Genomic DNA, 19452 nt, shown 5'->3' with positions numbered 1-19452 from the left:
TAAACTCCAACCTCTTCAGAGCCAGCAGGAACATGAAAAGCCTTAAGGCAAAGGCTCAGTCTTAAGCCACGCTGGTTATGGTGCTGAGACCAAGAACCTTTTGAGTTTTCAGTTTTCACTGGTCATAATAAATGTGTTTTCTCCAGTTTGGCACAACATCTTCTAGATCTCACAAGTGAAAGCACGGTTAAGCTGACACTGCATATTTGAAAAGAAAGCACGTCATACACAGCTCTGTAGAGGAAGAAAATATGCAACAAGTTTTATTCAGCGTTAAGTCCACCAGCACAAAGATTACAGGAGATAGAAAGTGCATTAATAAAAGCTAGTCTTTACCAAAAAGAAAATATATTATTGATTCAAAATATCTTACACTTGGATGATGTAATAACTTACTCTGGGCACCTACTGATTAAGAGAAAGATCAAGAGAACGGCTGCTTCACAAGGAAACCCAACTTCCCAACAGCTAGTCTGGGGATTCAGTAGAGATCACTGAGTCCAGCAGTCTTCCTTGCTTTCTGCATCAGTGCCCTCAGCTGGAACTGCTTGCGGGACAGGAGACGTACATGCTGCAGACAGAAAAACAACAGCTGGCTACCGTAAAGTTCTCACAAAAACTCAACACTGCCATACCAATGTACTCTGTGACCCAAATGGGATGTCAGCTTTTTGGAAACACTAAATTCATTATGCTACTAAATAGCATTTTCCTGGCTTAAAATGACTGGCAGATGGCTACCAAATGCAATTGCTATAGTCTATTTGTTATGATTTTTAATTATTAACTAATTCATTAAATTATAACAATAATTATTAACTCCACGCATATTCTTATCAAAGTAACAATACACACTCCATAAGGTGCAATCACACTAATGCACTTCCCATGGGGCAGAGAATGGTTCTTCTAACAGCAGATAAACAGAACTAGCAAGAACTAGCAAGGTCTACACAGAAAGGAAACAACATGACTTTGTACCTATAATGCTTTCAAAATTGGTCTTTAAATTCTGAAATCACTTTCTAAAACTTATGCTTGAATGTATAAATAGTCCTGTTCCTACAAGATCCTCTACTGTGAAGAGATCATGAACATTAGTAAGCCAAATCAAAGAGTCCAAAGTAAACACATTTAAAATGCACATTTTAAAAATATCCCGAGAAACCTACCTTTAAAAAGACATCTAAATCTATCACTCCACGTCTCAGTGCTTCCCCAAGGTAGAAAATGGTGTCTTCAATTGCATTTTCCTCTGCATATAAGTTCAGGATCTGCTTGTAAAGTGGTGCTGTAGGAATTATAACTTCATCTATGTCATTATTTTCTGACTGACTTTCCATTTTCTCTAAGGCAGAACTGAGTTCCTCATCCTTCTTTTTGAGAAGTTCAATGTTCTTGTCAACTTCAGCCTAAAAACAATTAAGAGGTTTATTTCTCCTCTTGTGATACAATTGTTTAGATGAAAGATTTTTAGACATACCAGTTCATTGTGTACTTCTTTGCTTATCTTTACTGTGATTTTTACAGAAGAAAGAGCTATCAACCTGTAGTTTTCAGATTCTTTTAAAGAAGTAGCATCTGTTTCAGATAATGTCAATCCATTACCCATTTATAACTGTAGAGAAGGCATGCCAACACTCCAAGTATTTCAGCTGCCACATTAGGAAAAAGAACCATTTAAACTAGCTAAAGGTAGTAACAGCAAAGCCAATGTAATTTTCTTTAGAATGCAGGATCTCCCAGTTCTCTAGTCCAATTCATAACTTCTAATAAGTTTTAAACCACATCTGAACACTGAGCTGGTTTCACAAACTGTTCATCAATCCCCAAATCTTTCTCCTGAGCAGCAGTGCAAGAAGCAGATGGACTAAGCAGAAGATGTCTTAATGAAAAAATGCAAGAATTTCTGAGCACACTGTGAGTAGGAGAGACTACAAGGAAAGGGGAAATTATACAAGGAGGCTGCGACCAAAATCAATGTTCTCTACACTAAGACACTGAATTGTTCTCCAGTACTGCTGTTACACATTATTATCAAGAAACTGAGATGCAAATATGAAATAATTTCGCACCACTAACATCTCGCACAGGAAGAATGGGGGAAAATAACACTGTTCCTCTGCTTCTGAGCAATGACATTTGTAAGACACATGCGGGACGCTGCATCTCATGGTCACTGCTATTTCTGACTTGCTTCAGTCTGAGCACAAACCCCCAGCTGCAAAAGAGAGAAAGCACAATGTGCTAGAAGCTTTGTTTTATCTATAATGATTTATGATTAATTCATTCCAAGCTTCTGTTCACTCCTAGGAATACTCAGGTGGGGAGCAGAGGCTCCTCTCAGCTTACCACTTCCTGATCCAGGCGAGTCACCATCTCCTCCAGTTTCTGGTGTCCCTTTTTGAGGTCCTCCTCTGTGCGTTTGAGGGCGTTGAGCTCGGCCTGCGCGCGGTCCATCTCCTCCTTCATGCGCCACCGCAGCTTGTCGCTGACGGCCGAGATGAGGGAGGCGCGGATGGTGTCCTCGCTGATGGTGCCATCTCTGCTGGGGCCTGCACGAGCACGTTGCACAAGCTCAACCACCATGCTGGGCTGCACTACAAAGCCAGCTGCAATAGCACGTGGCCAAGCTGCTTTATGTACTTGTCACTTCACTTTTTAGTGTCAGTGAGACATTAAAATAAGCTGCTCTCCATAATAATTTCCAGAAGCAGCAAAGAGATCACAGTGAGATAATACACACTAGGATAGACACAAGTAAATTTAAGAGTATGCATCCATTCATTCACTTCACTATTCCCACATCCACACTCTTTTTTTAATTTTAAAAATGAGGTGGCCATTTCCTCTGAAGTCCATAAATGTTACTAGTCCAAGACCTTTTAAAGAAGAACAAGAGTTACGGGCAGGATATATTCAACCACAATTAATGTAACAGCTAGCTCGACACAATGTATTTACCTACTAGAGGTATTGGTTTGGGGTTTGTTGGTTTTTTTTTGGTTTGTTTTTTTTTTTTTTTTTTTTTTAATTGCCTAGCCTGGTAAGGAAAGTTTTAATCTAGGAAAGACAAAGGGAGAATTATAGACACCACCCATTCAGCTCAAGTGGGGATACTCCCAGGAAGGGCATGCAGCCCAGGTTCTCATGGGGAACCACCCTGACACCTGCTGGAGGGACAACACAGGCAGGAACACAATCCTGGAGATTCCTGGAAAGCAGCGACAATGAAGTTTTGATACAGATGCAGCCAATGAGGAAGGATGTGCTGCTGGACCTTGCAGAACAAACAAGGAACGTCTCGTTGGAGATGTGAGGGTTGGGGCAGCCTTGGCTGCAGTGACCATGAGATCATGGAGTTCTGCATCCCACAAGTAGAAAGCAGGGAAGGAATAAGATTGCAACCCTGGACTTTATAAGAGCTAACTTTGGCCTCTTCACAGACCGTCTTGGAAGAATTCCATGGGAATTTACCATAGAGGGAAGAGGGATCCAAGAGAGCAGGTGAATATCCAAGGATCACTTCCTCCAGGCTCAAGAACAGGGGCATCACATCCCTAAGGGCAAGTGAGCAGAAGGGGCAGGAGACCTGAACAAGCTTTTGAAAATCAGCCTTTCAAGGATCATTTCAAGAGTCTGTCACTAACATACTTTTAAATAGAGAGGCAAGTACTTTGTGTCTGTCACAACAAGTGCAATATGTCTCCAGACCAGGAAACTCAGAGTGCTCTAGCAAATGTGAAGTGGCTACTGGTGATATTTATCACAAACCACTTCAATTATTCTGTGGGAAGAACTGCAGGGTCAGTTTCCCCAGGTTTGTGCCTCACACCTTCTAGATCAGTGAAATTTCAACTGCATTGTAACAACACAGCAAGAGTTACAGCAGCTTTTGTGCCCAAACTTCACAACTGCTATGAATGAAACACAGAGAGATTTGAAACACTATAACTGCAAAGAAAATAAACAAGAAGAATTTTTACCAGAGTATCTTTTTATCCAGAGACACAGCTATCAAAACCCTGAAGCTGTTACATTATGCACATCACATTTTCCAGTGCCCTAGATTTCAAAAAACAACAAAATAAAAAAACACTCATCACTGCTCACGTGATTCTTGTATAATTGAATCCTTTTTTTAACTTCTGCCATCAGAATAATACTGCATAAAACTGTATCTCTTCCCTATGTTTTTTACTCAGTTCCTGTCCACAAAACCTACACCAAGCCACATGGATGGGAAAATAAAGTTGTGCAAATGAATGACAGGAACTACAGGAAGAAGCAGATCATGCTTACTAATCCACCAAAGCCTTCTAAAATACAGAAAACATAAATTTTGATCATTACTAGTGTGAGCACTTTGTATACATGTAAGTTGCACCAGAATATGTGTATTTTTAAAAAAAGATAAGCTAATTACCACTGAAAAAATAAAGAGGTTGAATATTACACAACTGGTGCAAAGAAAGCCTTAAGAAAATATAAATGTCCCATCACTTCATCTGATCTACAGTTGTGGCCTAAAAAAATCACCCTGTTGTCAGTCAACAAGACAATTTGCAAAAGTTGGTTAACTTTTAGAGTCAGCAACAGAAGTTGCCAAATAGCACCCTATACACAAACCCAGGAATCCATCATTGCTGCTTCTTATGAAAAAGAGAAAAGAACAAGAGCACTGTCTACACTGAGAAGTAAAACTTAAACCAAGTCAGTCAAACAATTTAGGACAGACTTTATTCACTGTATAGGACTTCCTGATTAAGGTAAGGTCTGATTTCCCTTCAAAAACAGCATTAGCATGATTTTAGTTACTGTTTACATAATGAATTATACTCTAACACAAAGTCAGAATCAGCCAGAACCAGTATCAGTAAAACTTCTGCTTACTTTCTTTCCCCTTGACATCCCTCACTCTGGCAGTTTTTATGCAAGGCTCACTTTAACAGTAAAGTGAGGACAGAGGAAAAAAAAATAAAATCACAATACACGTAACACAATGAAAGTTCCCACACAAATGCCACAGTTCCCAGGTATGGTAGAGGTCTTTGAACATAAAAAGCATCATTTTAATACAGCTCAATCAATGTATCTTCTTACAGAGCATGAACCCATAGCATGTTCTGTCACTTCCATAATTAGCCCAGCTTGGAGAAGATTTAATGGCACATGGTCTTTAAATCAACAGAACTCTGAAACCTTTAACCTTTACTAGGCAGAGTCTGGTTTCAGAAGTGACCTTACAGAATCATCAAACCAGTAACTGCAGCAGAAAAGTAATTAATGGCAGATGACTGAACAGAGAGAAAAAGCCTAAAGGACTATTTGAAAAACCAGTGATGGTGAAAAGCTTGAGCTACTTTGTATGAACATTTTCATTCAATTCAAACTAGGCTTGAACTAGGTTCAGTATAGGAAACACCACCACCCACACAAAACTTTGAAGCTCTAACAACTGATATGCTCCTAAATAAACCATCACAATAAACCACAGCCAAACAAGCAAACTGTACAGAAAAGAAACTTTTTCAGTTCAAAAGAAAAAACCAATACTGGACTGTAAAAAAACACCCAACAAAATAAACACAACAAAACCACCTCACAACATTTTAAGTGTAGTGGATGATCAAAGAGATGTGTTTGCATTTCATCTGGCACAAGAGATAAGCCATGTAAACCAGGTGCAGGGCTTTTACCTAGCTGCAGCAAATGAGTCAGGGTAATGTAAAATTGTCACTATGAAACCTGGCATTACAACTTGGTATCACACAGGATCTAACTCAGGACTGGAAGAGTCTTCCATCTTTGCCAGATACTGCATACTATTCATCTCCAGTGGGGTTGAAAAGGAAGGGAAGAAATTAAATAGAATATTTCTATTTTAAATTGACACTCTGCTACATAAAGGCAAAACTGGATTTGTTTGAGAACAACGCTGCAGAAAGCCAAGTTTGCCTAGAAAGGCTATCAGCTCCCTACAGGAGAGCCAGTGGAGACCATGAATTCTCCAGGACACAGGTGCAGCCCCACAACACCAAGCACAGTCTGAGAGACTTGAGGGGGACAGCAGCTTCCTGGCACTGTGCATGGCAGACTCACATCACCTCAGAGGGGACCACTGAAGCAGCCAAGAACTTTCAGAAGATACCTTCTTAATTGAAAAGGCTGAAAGAACTTGGACACAAAGGACAGGATCAGGCACAAGAAAAATACAACATACAACTTACTGCTGCTTTCAAACTCTGTAGTAACAGAACTCCTCAGATATTTTAGTAAGAGTAAAGTAGAAGCATCTCTCTTCCCTTGCCTTGTCCCCATGTGTGTGAAGAAAAACCACAAAATACACACAGTTCTGGAAAGAAAAGACATTCTATGATTCTAACCCAGGCCATTCCATAAAAAACTGAGTTCACACATTAGATGAAGAATCTATGGATGCATTTCTAAATTACAGGGCTCAAGAGTCTACAATGGATTGCTAATGAACAGCATCACAAAAGAATCTACACCCTCACCATGTAACTGTGCCAAAGGGAATATCAGCCAGCTGGAAAGTTACTGCACCAGCTTCCCACTAAACCGGGTGACATCTATCACTGGTTCCCAGCCTTCTACACATACAGTGACAGTGACAGGGTGGAAAGCAAGGGCCACAGAGCAGCAGACTGGGAAAAGACACAGGTCAACAGCCTAAATGCTGATGCTGAAGGGAACAAAGGAGCAAGTGACAAGTAGAGATCAGCAAGAAGCAACAGGGAAGAGGCCGGAGAAGAAACTCACTAAAAACAAAGCTCATTCCAAACTGCTACTTTAGAAAGTTACTATTTAGGGAGGAAAGAAAGTATAAATAGAGTCCCTTAGATGCTTAAATGATGATAAAGGTATTTTTCTAAACCATGAACAGAGCAAGGCAGACAATCAAGAGTCACCTACAGTTAAAGGGTGAGGAAAATCCCACGTAGTTACATGCAGTGCTCTTCAAAATATTCAGAAAGCACACACAATGCATTGCAAAAGCCCAGAAATTTATCAAATTCCTGACTGAAGGTGAATAAAATGCATTTTTTTCTTCATTTGAATAAATTTTAATTAAAGATCAATGCTTTGAAACTTCAGAGTAAGAACAACACTTTTTTTTCCATTTTATTTCTTTACTTATCAGTTATAGAGAGAAGCTTTACTTCACAGAAACCCCTTCCAAGGTACTCACCAACAGTGGTGACAGGAGGCTGAGAAGGGTAGTACTGCACACTAGTGGTTGCTGGGAAGGGAACACCACCTGGGTAAGGATAGTTTGGGAAGCTGCTTTGACAAAGAAAGATATGCTAATGTTATGCAACTGTTAGTAAAATATCATCCACCTAGATTATCTTTATTGCCACCATGTTAAACAGTCATTTGCATAATAAAAATGTTAAAATTGCAGGCCTTTTTCCTGTTCACATTAACATCTTACACAACTGGTATTTCTGGTATTAAGGTACCATTTTATCTGAAATCCTATCTAGTTATTGCCTGGTCAACATTTGGATAACAAATTCTCCTGAATCTCCTTGTTTTGCTATATGAAATGCCACAAGCATCCAAAACAAATTATTCTAGCTACAAACTCCCACACAACAATTAAAAATTAATAGTTTTTAATATAAAAACAGTTAGGAAGATGACTGATGAACTGCTTTATGTAAACCTAAAAATGCTGTGCAAAATATGGTTGCAAGGTGAAACCTACTCCTCCAGAAATCCTCAGTCCTGCTCTGATGGATAAAGAAAGCAAAAGTATTCATTTGCTCACTGAAACAATAATGAGATGACATGTGACAGTCTACAACACCTTTCTAAAATACATTTGCTGTCAACTAAAACAAGGACAAATTAGTCAGTACTAGACTGACAAACACCTGGATTCAGCAGAGTATTAACTACAGTAATAATTAAACAAAGTGGCCCCAAACCCCCTGCAAAATATAAAATAATCCTCTGTTTCTCTTCAGGCAACTGCAAATTTAACAGCTCTTAAAACATTCCCATTAATTAATAGATCATATATTTTGAAAACAGTTCTTCTATTACTTTTGTACAACCATTAAGAGTGCTTTAAACAAACATATTCAGGAAGAAAAACCATGCTGTAAGAACTTAAAAAAATCCTAACTTTTCTCCTCTTAAAACATAACACTTCCCACCTCCCAATCCTCAGAGGTTTTTACATTTTAAATATCTTTTTAAAATAAAAATGCTCCATATTACACCAAAATCTCATATGTTCCTACCACAAAATCAGGACATAAGGATATTACTAATAAAAACAATCAATTATGATGTAAAAAATATAAGTACACACTAGGAGGCAGTAGTCAACATCTCACTATTTACTAACACAGATCTGCAAGTCTTCTGGAAATGTTTTATTCCTAACTATTATATAGAAAGAAATCCTGGTTAATATTAATAAAAAGCTTTTGATGTAACTTTGTGTTCTTCAAATTCCCTTAGATTATTCAAAGTCTACAATAATGCTGGAGTCAAGGTTTGTATTAACTCAGCAAAGTTTTGTTCAATTTTTGAGATGCTAATAAAATCCTTACTTTTAGGGGTACATTTCTTTCTATGTCATGTAAAATATAAATATATAAAAATATATGAGTGAAAAAAATAAATACTGGGAGTTAGGTAATTTCAAAATCTATTTATAACACTCATTATTTTTTTATTTGAAGCAATTAAGAAAGCTAGACCTTCCCCCAGTTTTGGCTACTGACAAGAATTCAGCTTTCACTTTTAACAAACCCTGCTAACATGAATACATCAGATACACCATAAGAAAACACAATTATGATTAGACTCTATTCAGTGAAATTCTCTATCAGGAAAATGATGACAGTTTAAAGGGGCTCTTACCTTGGGTTTGGAGTGCTTGATGTTGGATAGGGAGAAATTCCACCTGGAATTCCTGGCACATAGGAAGCTAAATAAAACAAGAATTTTGTGCATTTTTACATTTCAGAAGTTAAAACCCTCAATGTAAAGAAGTTCTTCCTCATATATAAAAATAATCCTATTGTTATATGGATTTTTTTTCTTAATCATTACTTTAAACTAATTACTGCATGGACAAAAGTAGGTATTGATTTAAAAATGCACGACAAATGGGTGTACCAAGAAAAAAAAAAGAAACTGCAGCTAGGGTACTCAGAAAAAACCCCTAAAACATGGTATTTAAGATGACCCACCTGAAGAGCTGTCTCCACTTTTTATGTAATAGCTGAAAAAATAATTTAACCTTTCTAGCCAATGATGCCTTCCTACTAAATAACAAGTGCATAATTTAAGTACCTTCAGAGTAGCTGATTAGCTGTTTCATGATCCAACCATGTCCTTATGTAGTAATTTCTGCTATTTAGAAGTTGTATTTAAAAATTTGTTATCAGCACATATAAATGTCTAAATAGTCTTAGCTTTAAATGTCTACATAGTCTTAGCTTAAGATTTTTCTTGAGAAGCTGACAAAATTATGTTTTGGACATACTTATCCCACATTTCGAGCAATTTTAGGAATATTTCATCAAATAACTTTTTTTTTTTTTAAAGAGCAATTAAGAGTGGAGCTATTTCCACTCTTCAATGCTTTCAAATAATTGAAATTTATGTCAAAGGACTATTTCTTCTTAAACAATGTATCTGTAATGACAAGAAACCCAAAACCTATATGTCTGTAAAATAAAGTCTGACTACACTAGTAAAACTAAGTAGCTATTAATAATTTCAAAACCCTGAAGCATTTTCACTAGAACTACTTCAGCTATGAACTAATTCATAGTAATTCAGCTCAATTCAATTGAAAATAGGAATTCAAATCACTTCAGCTCTGAGTGACTACAACAGCAATCAAGTGTGGTTCATTGCAGGTTTGTCCTTCAGGCAAAGTCCCTGCTCAACTACACTTATACTGACCCCCAGTGTTCCTGGAAAATCAGGACAATCCAGTCCTCTGGTGCTCTCACAAACAGCCACAGACAAGCTGAGAAGTCCCAAACACCTGCCTTTAGTCAATTGTTCCTAATGGCCCCATTTATGTTTGCCACCCATTTTCTCACAGGTCCAGAGCCTAAAACCTTGCTGAAAATGGGCTCTGCTGGAAATGGCAATGAGTAGCACTTCAGCTTTTCAAATGTAACACCCTGCTCAAGTAAATGCCATATTTCAATAGAAAATGGACACAGCCTTAAAAATCTGGCAAAAATACATAACCCCAAATACAGCTACTGGACCATTAAATTCATGTGGAACTGCTATAACCTTATTAAACAAACCATCTCCAGCTAAACTGCTCCCCCTTCCCTACTGTCCCAGTCTTTGACTTTAGGTCTATGCTAATATTTTTTTGGCTTTTTCCCACCTAAGACAGAGTCTCCCTCCTGGAAGAATTTCTAAGATTTTCTGTTTCCCACTACTTCTTTTTCCTCCACCTGCCTATCCCCAGTCTTTAAAATAAGATGCCTCAAGAGGACTAAATAAATTAATTATTTAAAAAGTCTTGAGGATTTTTGCAAGAAAATAAGAATGGGTACCAAGTCAGAACACCAACTTAACAGGGAACAAAGAACAATAAAATCACAAGGCAGGTTTTTTTTTATATTCAGCCAGCAATTTGGAAAAAAAAAGAGAAAAACGAACCACACAAACAGGAATGTGGGTGTATGAAACAAGCTGTGGGCATGCTTGTGCTTATGAAATCAATGGTTGCAGGATACTTAAAAGATGGGCTTGTATTATTAGAATGAAAATAATTGAGATACAAAGCTATCTGAATAATCACTTTGTAAGTCTATCTTGGAATGCTGACAGGACACTGGTTGTTTTGAGGGTGCTCTGGGTTTGCCTGGGTTTTGCTGTGTGTTATACAAACTTGATTTCTCCTCTCCAAAACCCAAAGGTTCACATGAATTCTTAAACTCACAGAACCTTTTTAGTTGAAAAAGACCTTTAAGATCATTGAGTCCAACAAGGTAAAGTGAAGTAAATTCACAGCCCAGATGAATTCATTAGTCAGCAATATAAAAAGTAAAATGCATTATTTGTGGGCTAACTGCAGGGCAACAATCTCTTTGAAATACGATTATTTGCAGAAATCAGCAGTGATGAGCACTTACTGGTTGGTGGGCCTGTTGCCTGGTAAGGGGGGTAGCTGGAGGAAGCAGTAGGACGAGAAAACACTGGAGGTTCCTCTCCAAACACAACAATCATGACCTGGATCAGCTCCAACAAGTCTGACTGGGGCTGGGAGGGAAAGCAAATCACAAGTTGTTAATTTTGCTAACTGAGTTTAACTGACTGTAGCAATAATAGGATGCCATTCCATCAGCTCTTCAAAGCATTCCTTTTCTTTGTGGGTTTAAATGTTCTTAAAATGTGTCTCTCTCATGTGTATACATATGTGCATAATTAACTTCCTTTCTGGATTCTATTAGACATACCAAACCCAGTCAGCTTGACTCAAAACCATACAGCAAAACACACCCAGAAAAAATGGGTAATACATGGCTCCATATCAACTGCAGGTCAATAAATGACTGGGTATAAATATAATAATATTTTAAAAAATTAAATCCACCACCCAACATGAAAAATATACAGATCCCTAAGCTTTTTAGACATTTCAATTTCACAGATCACAGCTTTTGCTCTGATTCAGAAAGTCTCAACAGAAAAAATATCCTAACCCATTAAGGAGTGGCACAACCCTCCTTGAAATACAGTTAAACCAGGCCTCTCTGTTTATAACTACTTAAAATAAGCATGATTTCATTTTGCCAAAATAAGAACAAGCATCATGAATGCAGCACCAGATTAAATACCCCAATTCAGAGTTTACTTAGCTCTATAACCCACTTACTTATTTTTACCAACCTCTCAAACTGAAAGAATTCTGTATCAGCTGTACCTTAGATGATCCTCTTGCTCTGTGCAACACCTGATCTGGGCAGTCTTTTTCCACTATTACTGTGCAAGCACTGAACTACCACACACCCAGCCTGAGTAGATGCATTCCTGTTAATCACTTTTTACAGAACCATGCATCTTGTATCATTTTTCTGGTCTTGTCAACACAGTTTAGCTTCTTTACAAGTCCATGTTTTGGCCAAAACTTCTGTGAGGCCTGCACTGCTCAATGCCTCTATTTATTGGTAAAGCAAATATATCCATATACATGAGGCTCCAGGAATGTCAGCATAAAGAAGCCCAAGAACTTGTAAAAGTCCATTTTAGTCACAGATGTTTAAAGTAAATTTATAATTTCCCTACTGTAAATATTCTTATCTCACAAATCTTCACATCACTCTCTTGCCAGGGGAGAGGACACCTTGTGCTGCACTGTTTAATCAGACAAGTAGTAACAGAAAATACAATTAATTTCATTAAATAACCAGAACACAGAATGCAACATCCTGAACTTTAAGACATTCAAAAAAACATACAGTTGATTTTATTTTAAAAATGGTTTAAGATCTCTAACAAAGACTATGGTTTTTATTAAAAATGATACAACTTTCTTGAGGAATGCAGAATGAGCAGTTTGAGAACTCCAAGTTCCCTATACTTACATATTTCCACTCATGCAGGTAGGGAAGGTATATCTTTCCATTTGCATCAACATGCTTCCCAGTTTTTATTGTCATAGAGCTAGTAGGTTTAACAAAACAAATTGGGGGGTTGAAAGGGTAGGTGTCCAGCAGCCACAAGCAAATTGGGATATTATATGTGTTACCTAGAAAAGACATTTGGAAAGATTTTAGAAGTTGTCTCAATTCTTCAACTGTCCTCCTGTATTCAGATTCATAAAAAACTCCTAAACCCAGTAAATTCAACTTCTAACAAAGCTAGAAGCCAGAGCCAAAATTTACTAATAACATTCAGTGAATAGGTAACACTATGGCCACAAACTCAACATCTTTCAGAACAATTTAACTTTGATTTACAATCACCACTCACCACTAATGCACAATCTCATTTATTCTATAATGCTACATTATAAGGCTCTAATTTGAATTATCATTAGCTGCAGCAATAAATGGTTTGCAACCCTCAATTCAACTGACAAGCCTGAAAAACTGTGCAATCCTGAAAGAAAAAAGATGCTACAAAGCTGTATATGACTGAAGAAGCAATGCTCAGCATTCAAATGTTATCCTGCAGCAAAACCAGAGAACAATTTCTTTAAAATATTTTACTTTGGACAAGCAAAGGATTTCAAGAAAAGAGTGATCACTAAAGTAGCGAAGTTGAAAGGATAAATCCAAGTTTTTCATGCAATTTGGGAAAACAATGGGGATGATGATCATTATAATACATGCATACCTCTGTAAGGCACAGGAATGGTTCCACTGAGGCTCATCAACTCCCTGGATGAACCATCATTAAAAACTGAAAGAGAACAAACAATATTTTTAAAACAAACATATTGGTTATGTTAATCTCAGTTCAGGTTATTCCCCATCTATTATTGGCATAAATTTTCACAAGTTACACATATAAACTCAGCCTGAAAGTTTCAGCTCTTGCACATTTATGGATTAGCAGATGACTGTCCACAGTCAGGTAACTCCTTATGAATAATACACTTCTGAGAAATGAATGATTAACCACTGTCAAACTACCTGCTCTACAAATAAAACTGTTTCCTCATTCAGTGACCAAATAAAATGATGGAACCTTGCAAACTGCAAGTAATGCAAATTGCTGCAAAGATAACCTGAACTCAAACTTGATTTAAAAAAACAACTGTCATCTGAGGTTTATAAAAGAATTCCCTATGCCTTCTTCAAAAAAATAGGTCAGCAAGAATACTGAAAATTCCTGGGCCACAGGCATTTGTTACCAAATCAGTAAAGGTAATTTAACCAAACAGTAACACACTGAAGAGGAAGAAAAAGTGCTTGATTCTGACAAATACTAGTCACAAACTGCACAAGAACTCTGACCTAAATTTACTGAGTTGCTGTATTTAGTTTCCTCATACTTTTAATCCAATACATTATTCTTGGCTGAATGAATCGGCTTCTGTTGAGGAAGCTTTTATCTTCTTAATTCCAACTGAAAGTTTCTAGCCACAATTCAAATGTAGGTTACTGTGCATAGTTATTGTGGTGCTGATGTTCTGCAAAGGCAGGTAGAACATGTTGGGATGTCAATGGGGATATGTACTTCATTAATAATATGAACTTGAAAACTGTCTCCTCAGCAATTTTATTGTCAGATTATGCTCTTCTCTAACTTGGAGATGGGGCAACTGAGAGGCATTTTAAAATATTTCATTCCATTTTTAGTGTCATGAGAAGGATGAGACAATACAGATTGTCTCTGTAATCTACAGATTGTAACAGATGTTATAATTTACACCATCACAACTAGAAGTGAACTATTTCCTAATTACAATACACTACAAGTGTTTCTTGGCCTATCAGCTTTTGCTACAGCATGCTGTAAATGTCTTAAAGCCAATCATCTAAAATTACCCCTCCTGGGTCCTACTATAATGTATCTTTCATAGTCCTGTTTCTCCAAAGTCTTATTTGCAAGGCCATCCTTTGAAATTTGTTTCTAGTTCCATGCATTTCTAAGCCAGCAGTTTTTATCTCAAGGTTTGCATAAAGGTGCATCCTATGTGAGCCTTCTGTCAGGCTTTGAGAATTCTCTACAAATCCATTTCCCACATTTCCCCCTCTCTCTTGAATGGAAAAACTTTTTTGATGGCTTTGTTCATTGTTTGTCATGTACAGTAAAGTACACAGGAATTCTCTACAAATCCTTTTCCCACATGTAATCACTTTCTTGCAGCTGATGTCACTGCTACAAATAATATTGATTATCTGTAAGTGATTCTGTGCTTAGCCTCTTCCAGGCAGCTTAAAGAGCATTAGGGAACACAAATGGCTACAGCTCAAGGGTATCTGGAACTGTGATCACCATCTTATGCAAACTTGTGCAGCTATTCCAGCCACAGTCCTTTCATTCCTGCTTTGTTTCTTCAGTTACTGCATGAATTTTTATTTCTGTGACAGCTGCTGGCTTGCAGCTACTCAAGTTAAAACTAATCCACCTTTTACCTGTCCATGTCCCTTCTTAATATTTCTCAATCCAGATACACAACTTAAAAAGCAGAAGACTTGAAAATTTCTGATGATGTATTAGTAATATAAATTAGATCACAGAGGAATCCCACAGGTAGCAGTTAAAAAAGGTGACCATAAGAAGGCTGACCTCAGCACCTACACTGGCTCACTGTATGCTGTGAAACCCTAGTATCATCTTCCTTTAACACACTTCAACTTAAATGAACCTAGATACTTTAAAACAGCTAACAAACAGTGATTATCACTGATAATTTACATTCTAAAATTCTCATGCCAATTTTCTGTGTACTTGACTCTGTTTTCCTCATACTCTTAAGGACTACCACAATGATTTTAAATGAAGCATTTGTTCATTGATTTACAGCTCTTCCTACACAGAATTTTAAAAATGTCTTTATATGGCAGCAAAGCTGAATTTGTAAGATACCAGCAATCTCAGGACACCAACTGATGACATCAGTGAGTGATTAACTAAAAGTTAAGCTGTGAAAAACGTGACACTTCTTGGCACATTAGACAGTTATTTTCTAAAGTAACTTTATTATATTACTGAGTCTGTGTTTCTAAAGAGGTGTTGATGTCAGAGACAAAAAAGAGAAACTCAAGTTATGTTTTCTGGTGTTAATCTTCTTTCCTCCCCTACAAAAACTACCAAAGACATCTAACACATCAACAATTCACCAACAGAAATTTTCTCATGCACAGACTAACCATATGAATCCATGACAGGTTTGAGGTCCTTGTACTGACTAATAACACTGGTTGTCTCCTGTATGGTTAGGTCTCTATACTTGTACTGGAAAACAAAAGAGAAAGAAATTACTTCATAAGTTAATTTTTAGTATAATTTAATTAATTTTTTTATTTTACCCAACAGACAGCATTTATGAGAGCTTACACCTATACCTGGACATTCTTCTCCACTCTTAGTTTGGAATAATAATTTATTTGCCCATATTACTTAAATGACCACTGCCTATATAACTCATTGAACTTTAACAAGATGTTAAGTCTTAACAAGGATGTAAGCATCAACTGATTTGGGAAAGAGCTATTGCATTTTCTTTCATGTTCTACCACAACCAAGTGTATCTGAGAAATATGAATGAATCTTAAAAAAAAAAAAAAAAGTCACCTCCAAACAAATATGGTGATGTTTTGAACAGCTGTCTAGGATATGAACCACACAGATCTATTTCATAGCACTTTTCAAAGCAACACCATATTTATCAATCACTGATTAGCATTTACATGTATTTTGTCAGCTAGAAAGCAGACATATCAAGGCACAATATTACCAGCAATAATACTGGTTTTACCCCTGTCCTTTTATCAGGAGCAGGGAGTAACAGCACAGATACCCTACAGAATATACAGATACCCCACTACAGAATTCACCAGCCTCAGAGCCATAATCCACAGACAGCAAAGAGGCTCCTGGGCAACAGAGAGTTGGCTCACCACACAGTGCAGCCCTTTAGCCTTGTTGTCATTTCTCTTAATAATTATGATTAAAAAGCCAGCAATGTGGTCCCTTGATATTTTTACATTCTAATAAAATTTTAAAAAACTGCAATCTTCAGATGTTATAAGGAACACAGCCAGCCTGTGGTAGGAAGACAAAGGGCCCAGCACAATGAAATGTCCGACATCCAAAGCACGCAAATGTTAACAACATCTGAACAAATTCATTCAGACATCATCCAACAGCAAACTGTGGTGCCACAGCTAAAGGTCACCTTGGCCCTGACAAACACTCATGAGTTGTGAAGCTTAGACAGTAACTCTTCTTCCTGTCACCTCCAGAGACGGACAAGGACGCTCCTCTGGGGCATGACAACTTGGATTTACTGAGCAGAGATGAACCCACTGTGCCACTTCCATGATGCCACCTCAGCCCAGAGGAAGCACCAGCACCTCGGGTGATGCTGTGACTGCTCTCCCTCAAAGGACCAAGGACAAAACAGCCACATGGTCTGTCTGCAAAGTGCTGCTGTGTGGGACAGAAAGCAACCCCTCCAGCAGGGATTCCTGTGGAGGTCAATCAGCCCCTGGATGCTGTTTTGGTGGGAGGGCTGCAGCAAAGCATCTCAGCCTCCTTTGTAAAATTGGTGCAGGACTGGGGTGTGCAGCAGGGCTTGACAGAGCAACAACTTGGTTAATATTTGAATACATTCCTCCCTCCCTGCCCAGCACCTGGCAGAAGCAGGAACAGGCATTGCCTGGACATGGAGGAATTTTCATGTACACCAGCCAGAGACTGGCAGCACATACTCACACCACTGCAGGTGTCACTACAGGACAAATGACAGCTGGTTACCAGCTACTTTCAAAAGGCAGGGTCTTCTCAGAGGAACAAACCTTATGGTCCAGGATAGAGCCTCAACAAGACTGGCATAATCACTATTAAAAAGAGAGCAGGATTCTGCTAACAGAAGCTCCAAAAAAAGCACAAAGATCATAGAATGGTTTGGGTTGGAAGCAATCTCGTAGATGATCTTGTTCCCAGCCCCAGGCAGGGAACCTTCCACTACCCCAGGCTGCTCAGAGCCCCTTCCAGCCTGGCCTTGGACACTGCCAGGGATGGGGCATCCACAGCTTCTTCAGGCAGCCTGTGCCTCTGCCTTGCCACCCTGACAGTACAGAAGTAAGCAGAGTCAGGCTCTACTTCCACAAGAATCTCAAGTCAGTTGAGTCAAGAACTGATAAAACAATGCCTGCCTGCTCAGCAGGCACTCTGTGAATCTGGACACAATGGGGCTGATGAACCACAAGTTTGGTTATTGGGGGTGCTTTCAAAAATCAGGCACAACACCTGAACATTAAGCAAGCATTTTCATATCCCTATTAAAACAAAAGAAAGATAATACTCTTACAAATTGTTTTTACACTGAGTGATGATTACTTAGTAGAGGGACAGTTGTATGATTCCAGCTACTGCCGCAAGTAGCAGTAACATTTAATTAACATTAAATGTTCATTTCAGCTGTTAATTTCTGTACTTAGATTGATTTCCAATAAATGTCAAAATCTCTTTGGAAAATATAAGATCCTAGTGATTCCTACAAAGGTAACTAAAACTGATTAATTTGAATTCCTAATTTCTAGACTCCTTTTTCCTCCTCCATTCTCAGATTGCAAATGCATTCCCCTCATTTTACATACCAGGAAACAGATCACAGAAAGATGAAGCTTTTCAAGATTTGACAGCAGGTAAATACCTCAAGTTAAATTAAGTGCCTAGGTTCCCCCACAAACTAAGATCAAGCTTTTGTTATCTCATACACTGAACTAACCAATATGTGAAATATTACTAAACTTCCCTCTCTAGAACAGAAAGTGCAACTATTTTTAAAAAACAAATATAATGAAATAGCATCTTCATTTTTCATCACTTACAGGAAGTCAGACAGGAATATAAACTTAACAAGTGTGGGGGAACAAGGACAATGGACCACCTTAAATTCTATTTCTTCTATGGCATCGCAGTAATTAACTTAGCAAAGACAGGTGCATACAAATACACACACGATCTCATTTGCTGACACTGACTGGGTAATCAACACTCATTTTCAAGCCGATAAAAAAAAATCTGCTTATGACCCCATGCAGGTGACTGTGCCTTTGGTTTTGATCGGATTCTCAACTATTGCACTTCATTTCAAAACGCTACACGTATGATTAAATAGTGCCAAAAAAAAAATTCCAAAATCCCCCCAACAAAGCCGTAACTGCCGCTAAGTGCCATCCTTAGGGGTTTTCATTCCCAGCTGCTGGACAAAGGGCAGTTTTCAGTGAGGAGTGGCACGCGCGGCTCTGCATGATTCAGTGGTTAATGATCTGCCTTCCATGAGATTTTCCCGTTTCCTTACACAGGGGCGATAACCAAACGCACCCCACCCGGTCAGTGATGCAGAACTCGCCTTGCCCGTCCTGTGGCCGGGGAGCTCAAGCGCCGTGTGTGCCCCAGGGTGCCCGGCACGGTCCCAGCCCAGCCCCGCGGCCGGGCACGACCATTTTAGGCTCTCTGCGCCGTTCCTCCCTTCCCGACCCAACTCCCCGGAGCCTGCGGGTGCTGGGCCCCGCTGCCGCCCGCGGGCCGAGCCCGGCCGGGCCGCGGCCGTACCTTGGTGAGCATCTTCTTGAGCTGGCTCTCGGACACGGCCATGGCGGCCGCCCCTCGCTGCCGCTGTCGGTGCCGCCGCTCGCGGTGCCGCCGGCCCGGCCCTACATAAACACAGGAAGCGGCCGCGCGCCCGCTTCCGGCGGCGGCGCCGCTGCCGCGCGTCACGGGGCGGGCACCGAGCGGGGCCGG

General features: G+C 38.9%; 1 protein-coding gene across 2 annotated transcripts; it reads right to left on the bottom strand.

Moving 5' to 3' along the window:
* Positions 1 to 235: 235 nt before the first annotated feature.
* On the bottom strand, positions 236 to 19400 carry TSG101 (tumor susceptibility 101). Of its 2 annotated transcripts, none has more exons than XM_058027005.1 (10): positions 19264 to 19400; positions 15849 to 15933; positions 13363 to 13428; positions 12609 to 12772; positions 11157 to 11283; positions 8905 to 8971; positions 7214 to 7308; positions 2353 to 2555; positions 1173 to 1412; positions 236 to 571 (listed from the first exon to the last, which is right to left on the bottom strand). In XM_058027005.1, exons 1-10 carry the CDS (start codon positions 19303 to 19305, stop codon positions 482 to 484), a joined length of 1179 nt encoding a protein of 392 aa, XP_057882988.1. In that variant the 5' UTR covers positions 19306 to 19400; the 3' UTR covers positions 236 to 481. The 2 variants fall into 2 exon arrangements, with proteins under 2 accessions (XP_057882988.1, XP_057882989.1); XM_058027006.1 differs by having other exon boundaries at positions 7214 to 7305; positions 19264 to 19399.
* Between the last annotated feature and the right edge of the window lie 52 nt (positions 19401 to 19452).

The sequence above is a fragment of the Melospiza georgiana genome, chromosome 6 (genome assembly GCF_028018845.1).
Source record: "Melospiza georgiana isolate bMelGeo1 chromosome 6, bMelGeo1.pri, whole genome shotgun sequence".
NCBI lineage: Eukaryota > Metazoa > Chordata > Aves > Passeriformes > Passerellidae > Melospiza > Melospiza georgiana.
This window is presented reverse-complemented; position numbering and strand designations above follow the sequence as displayed.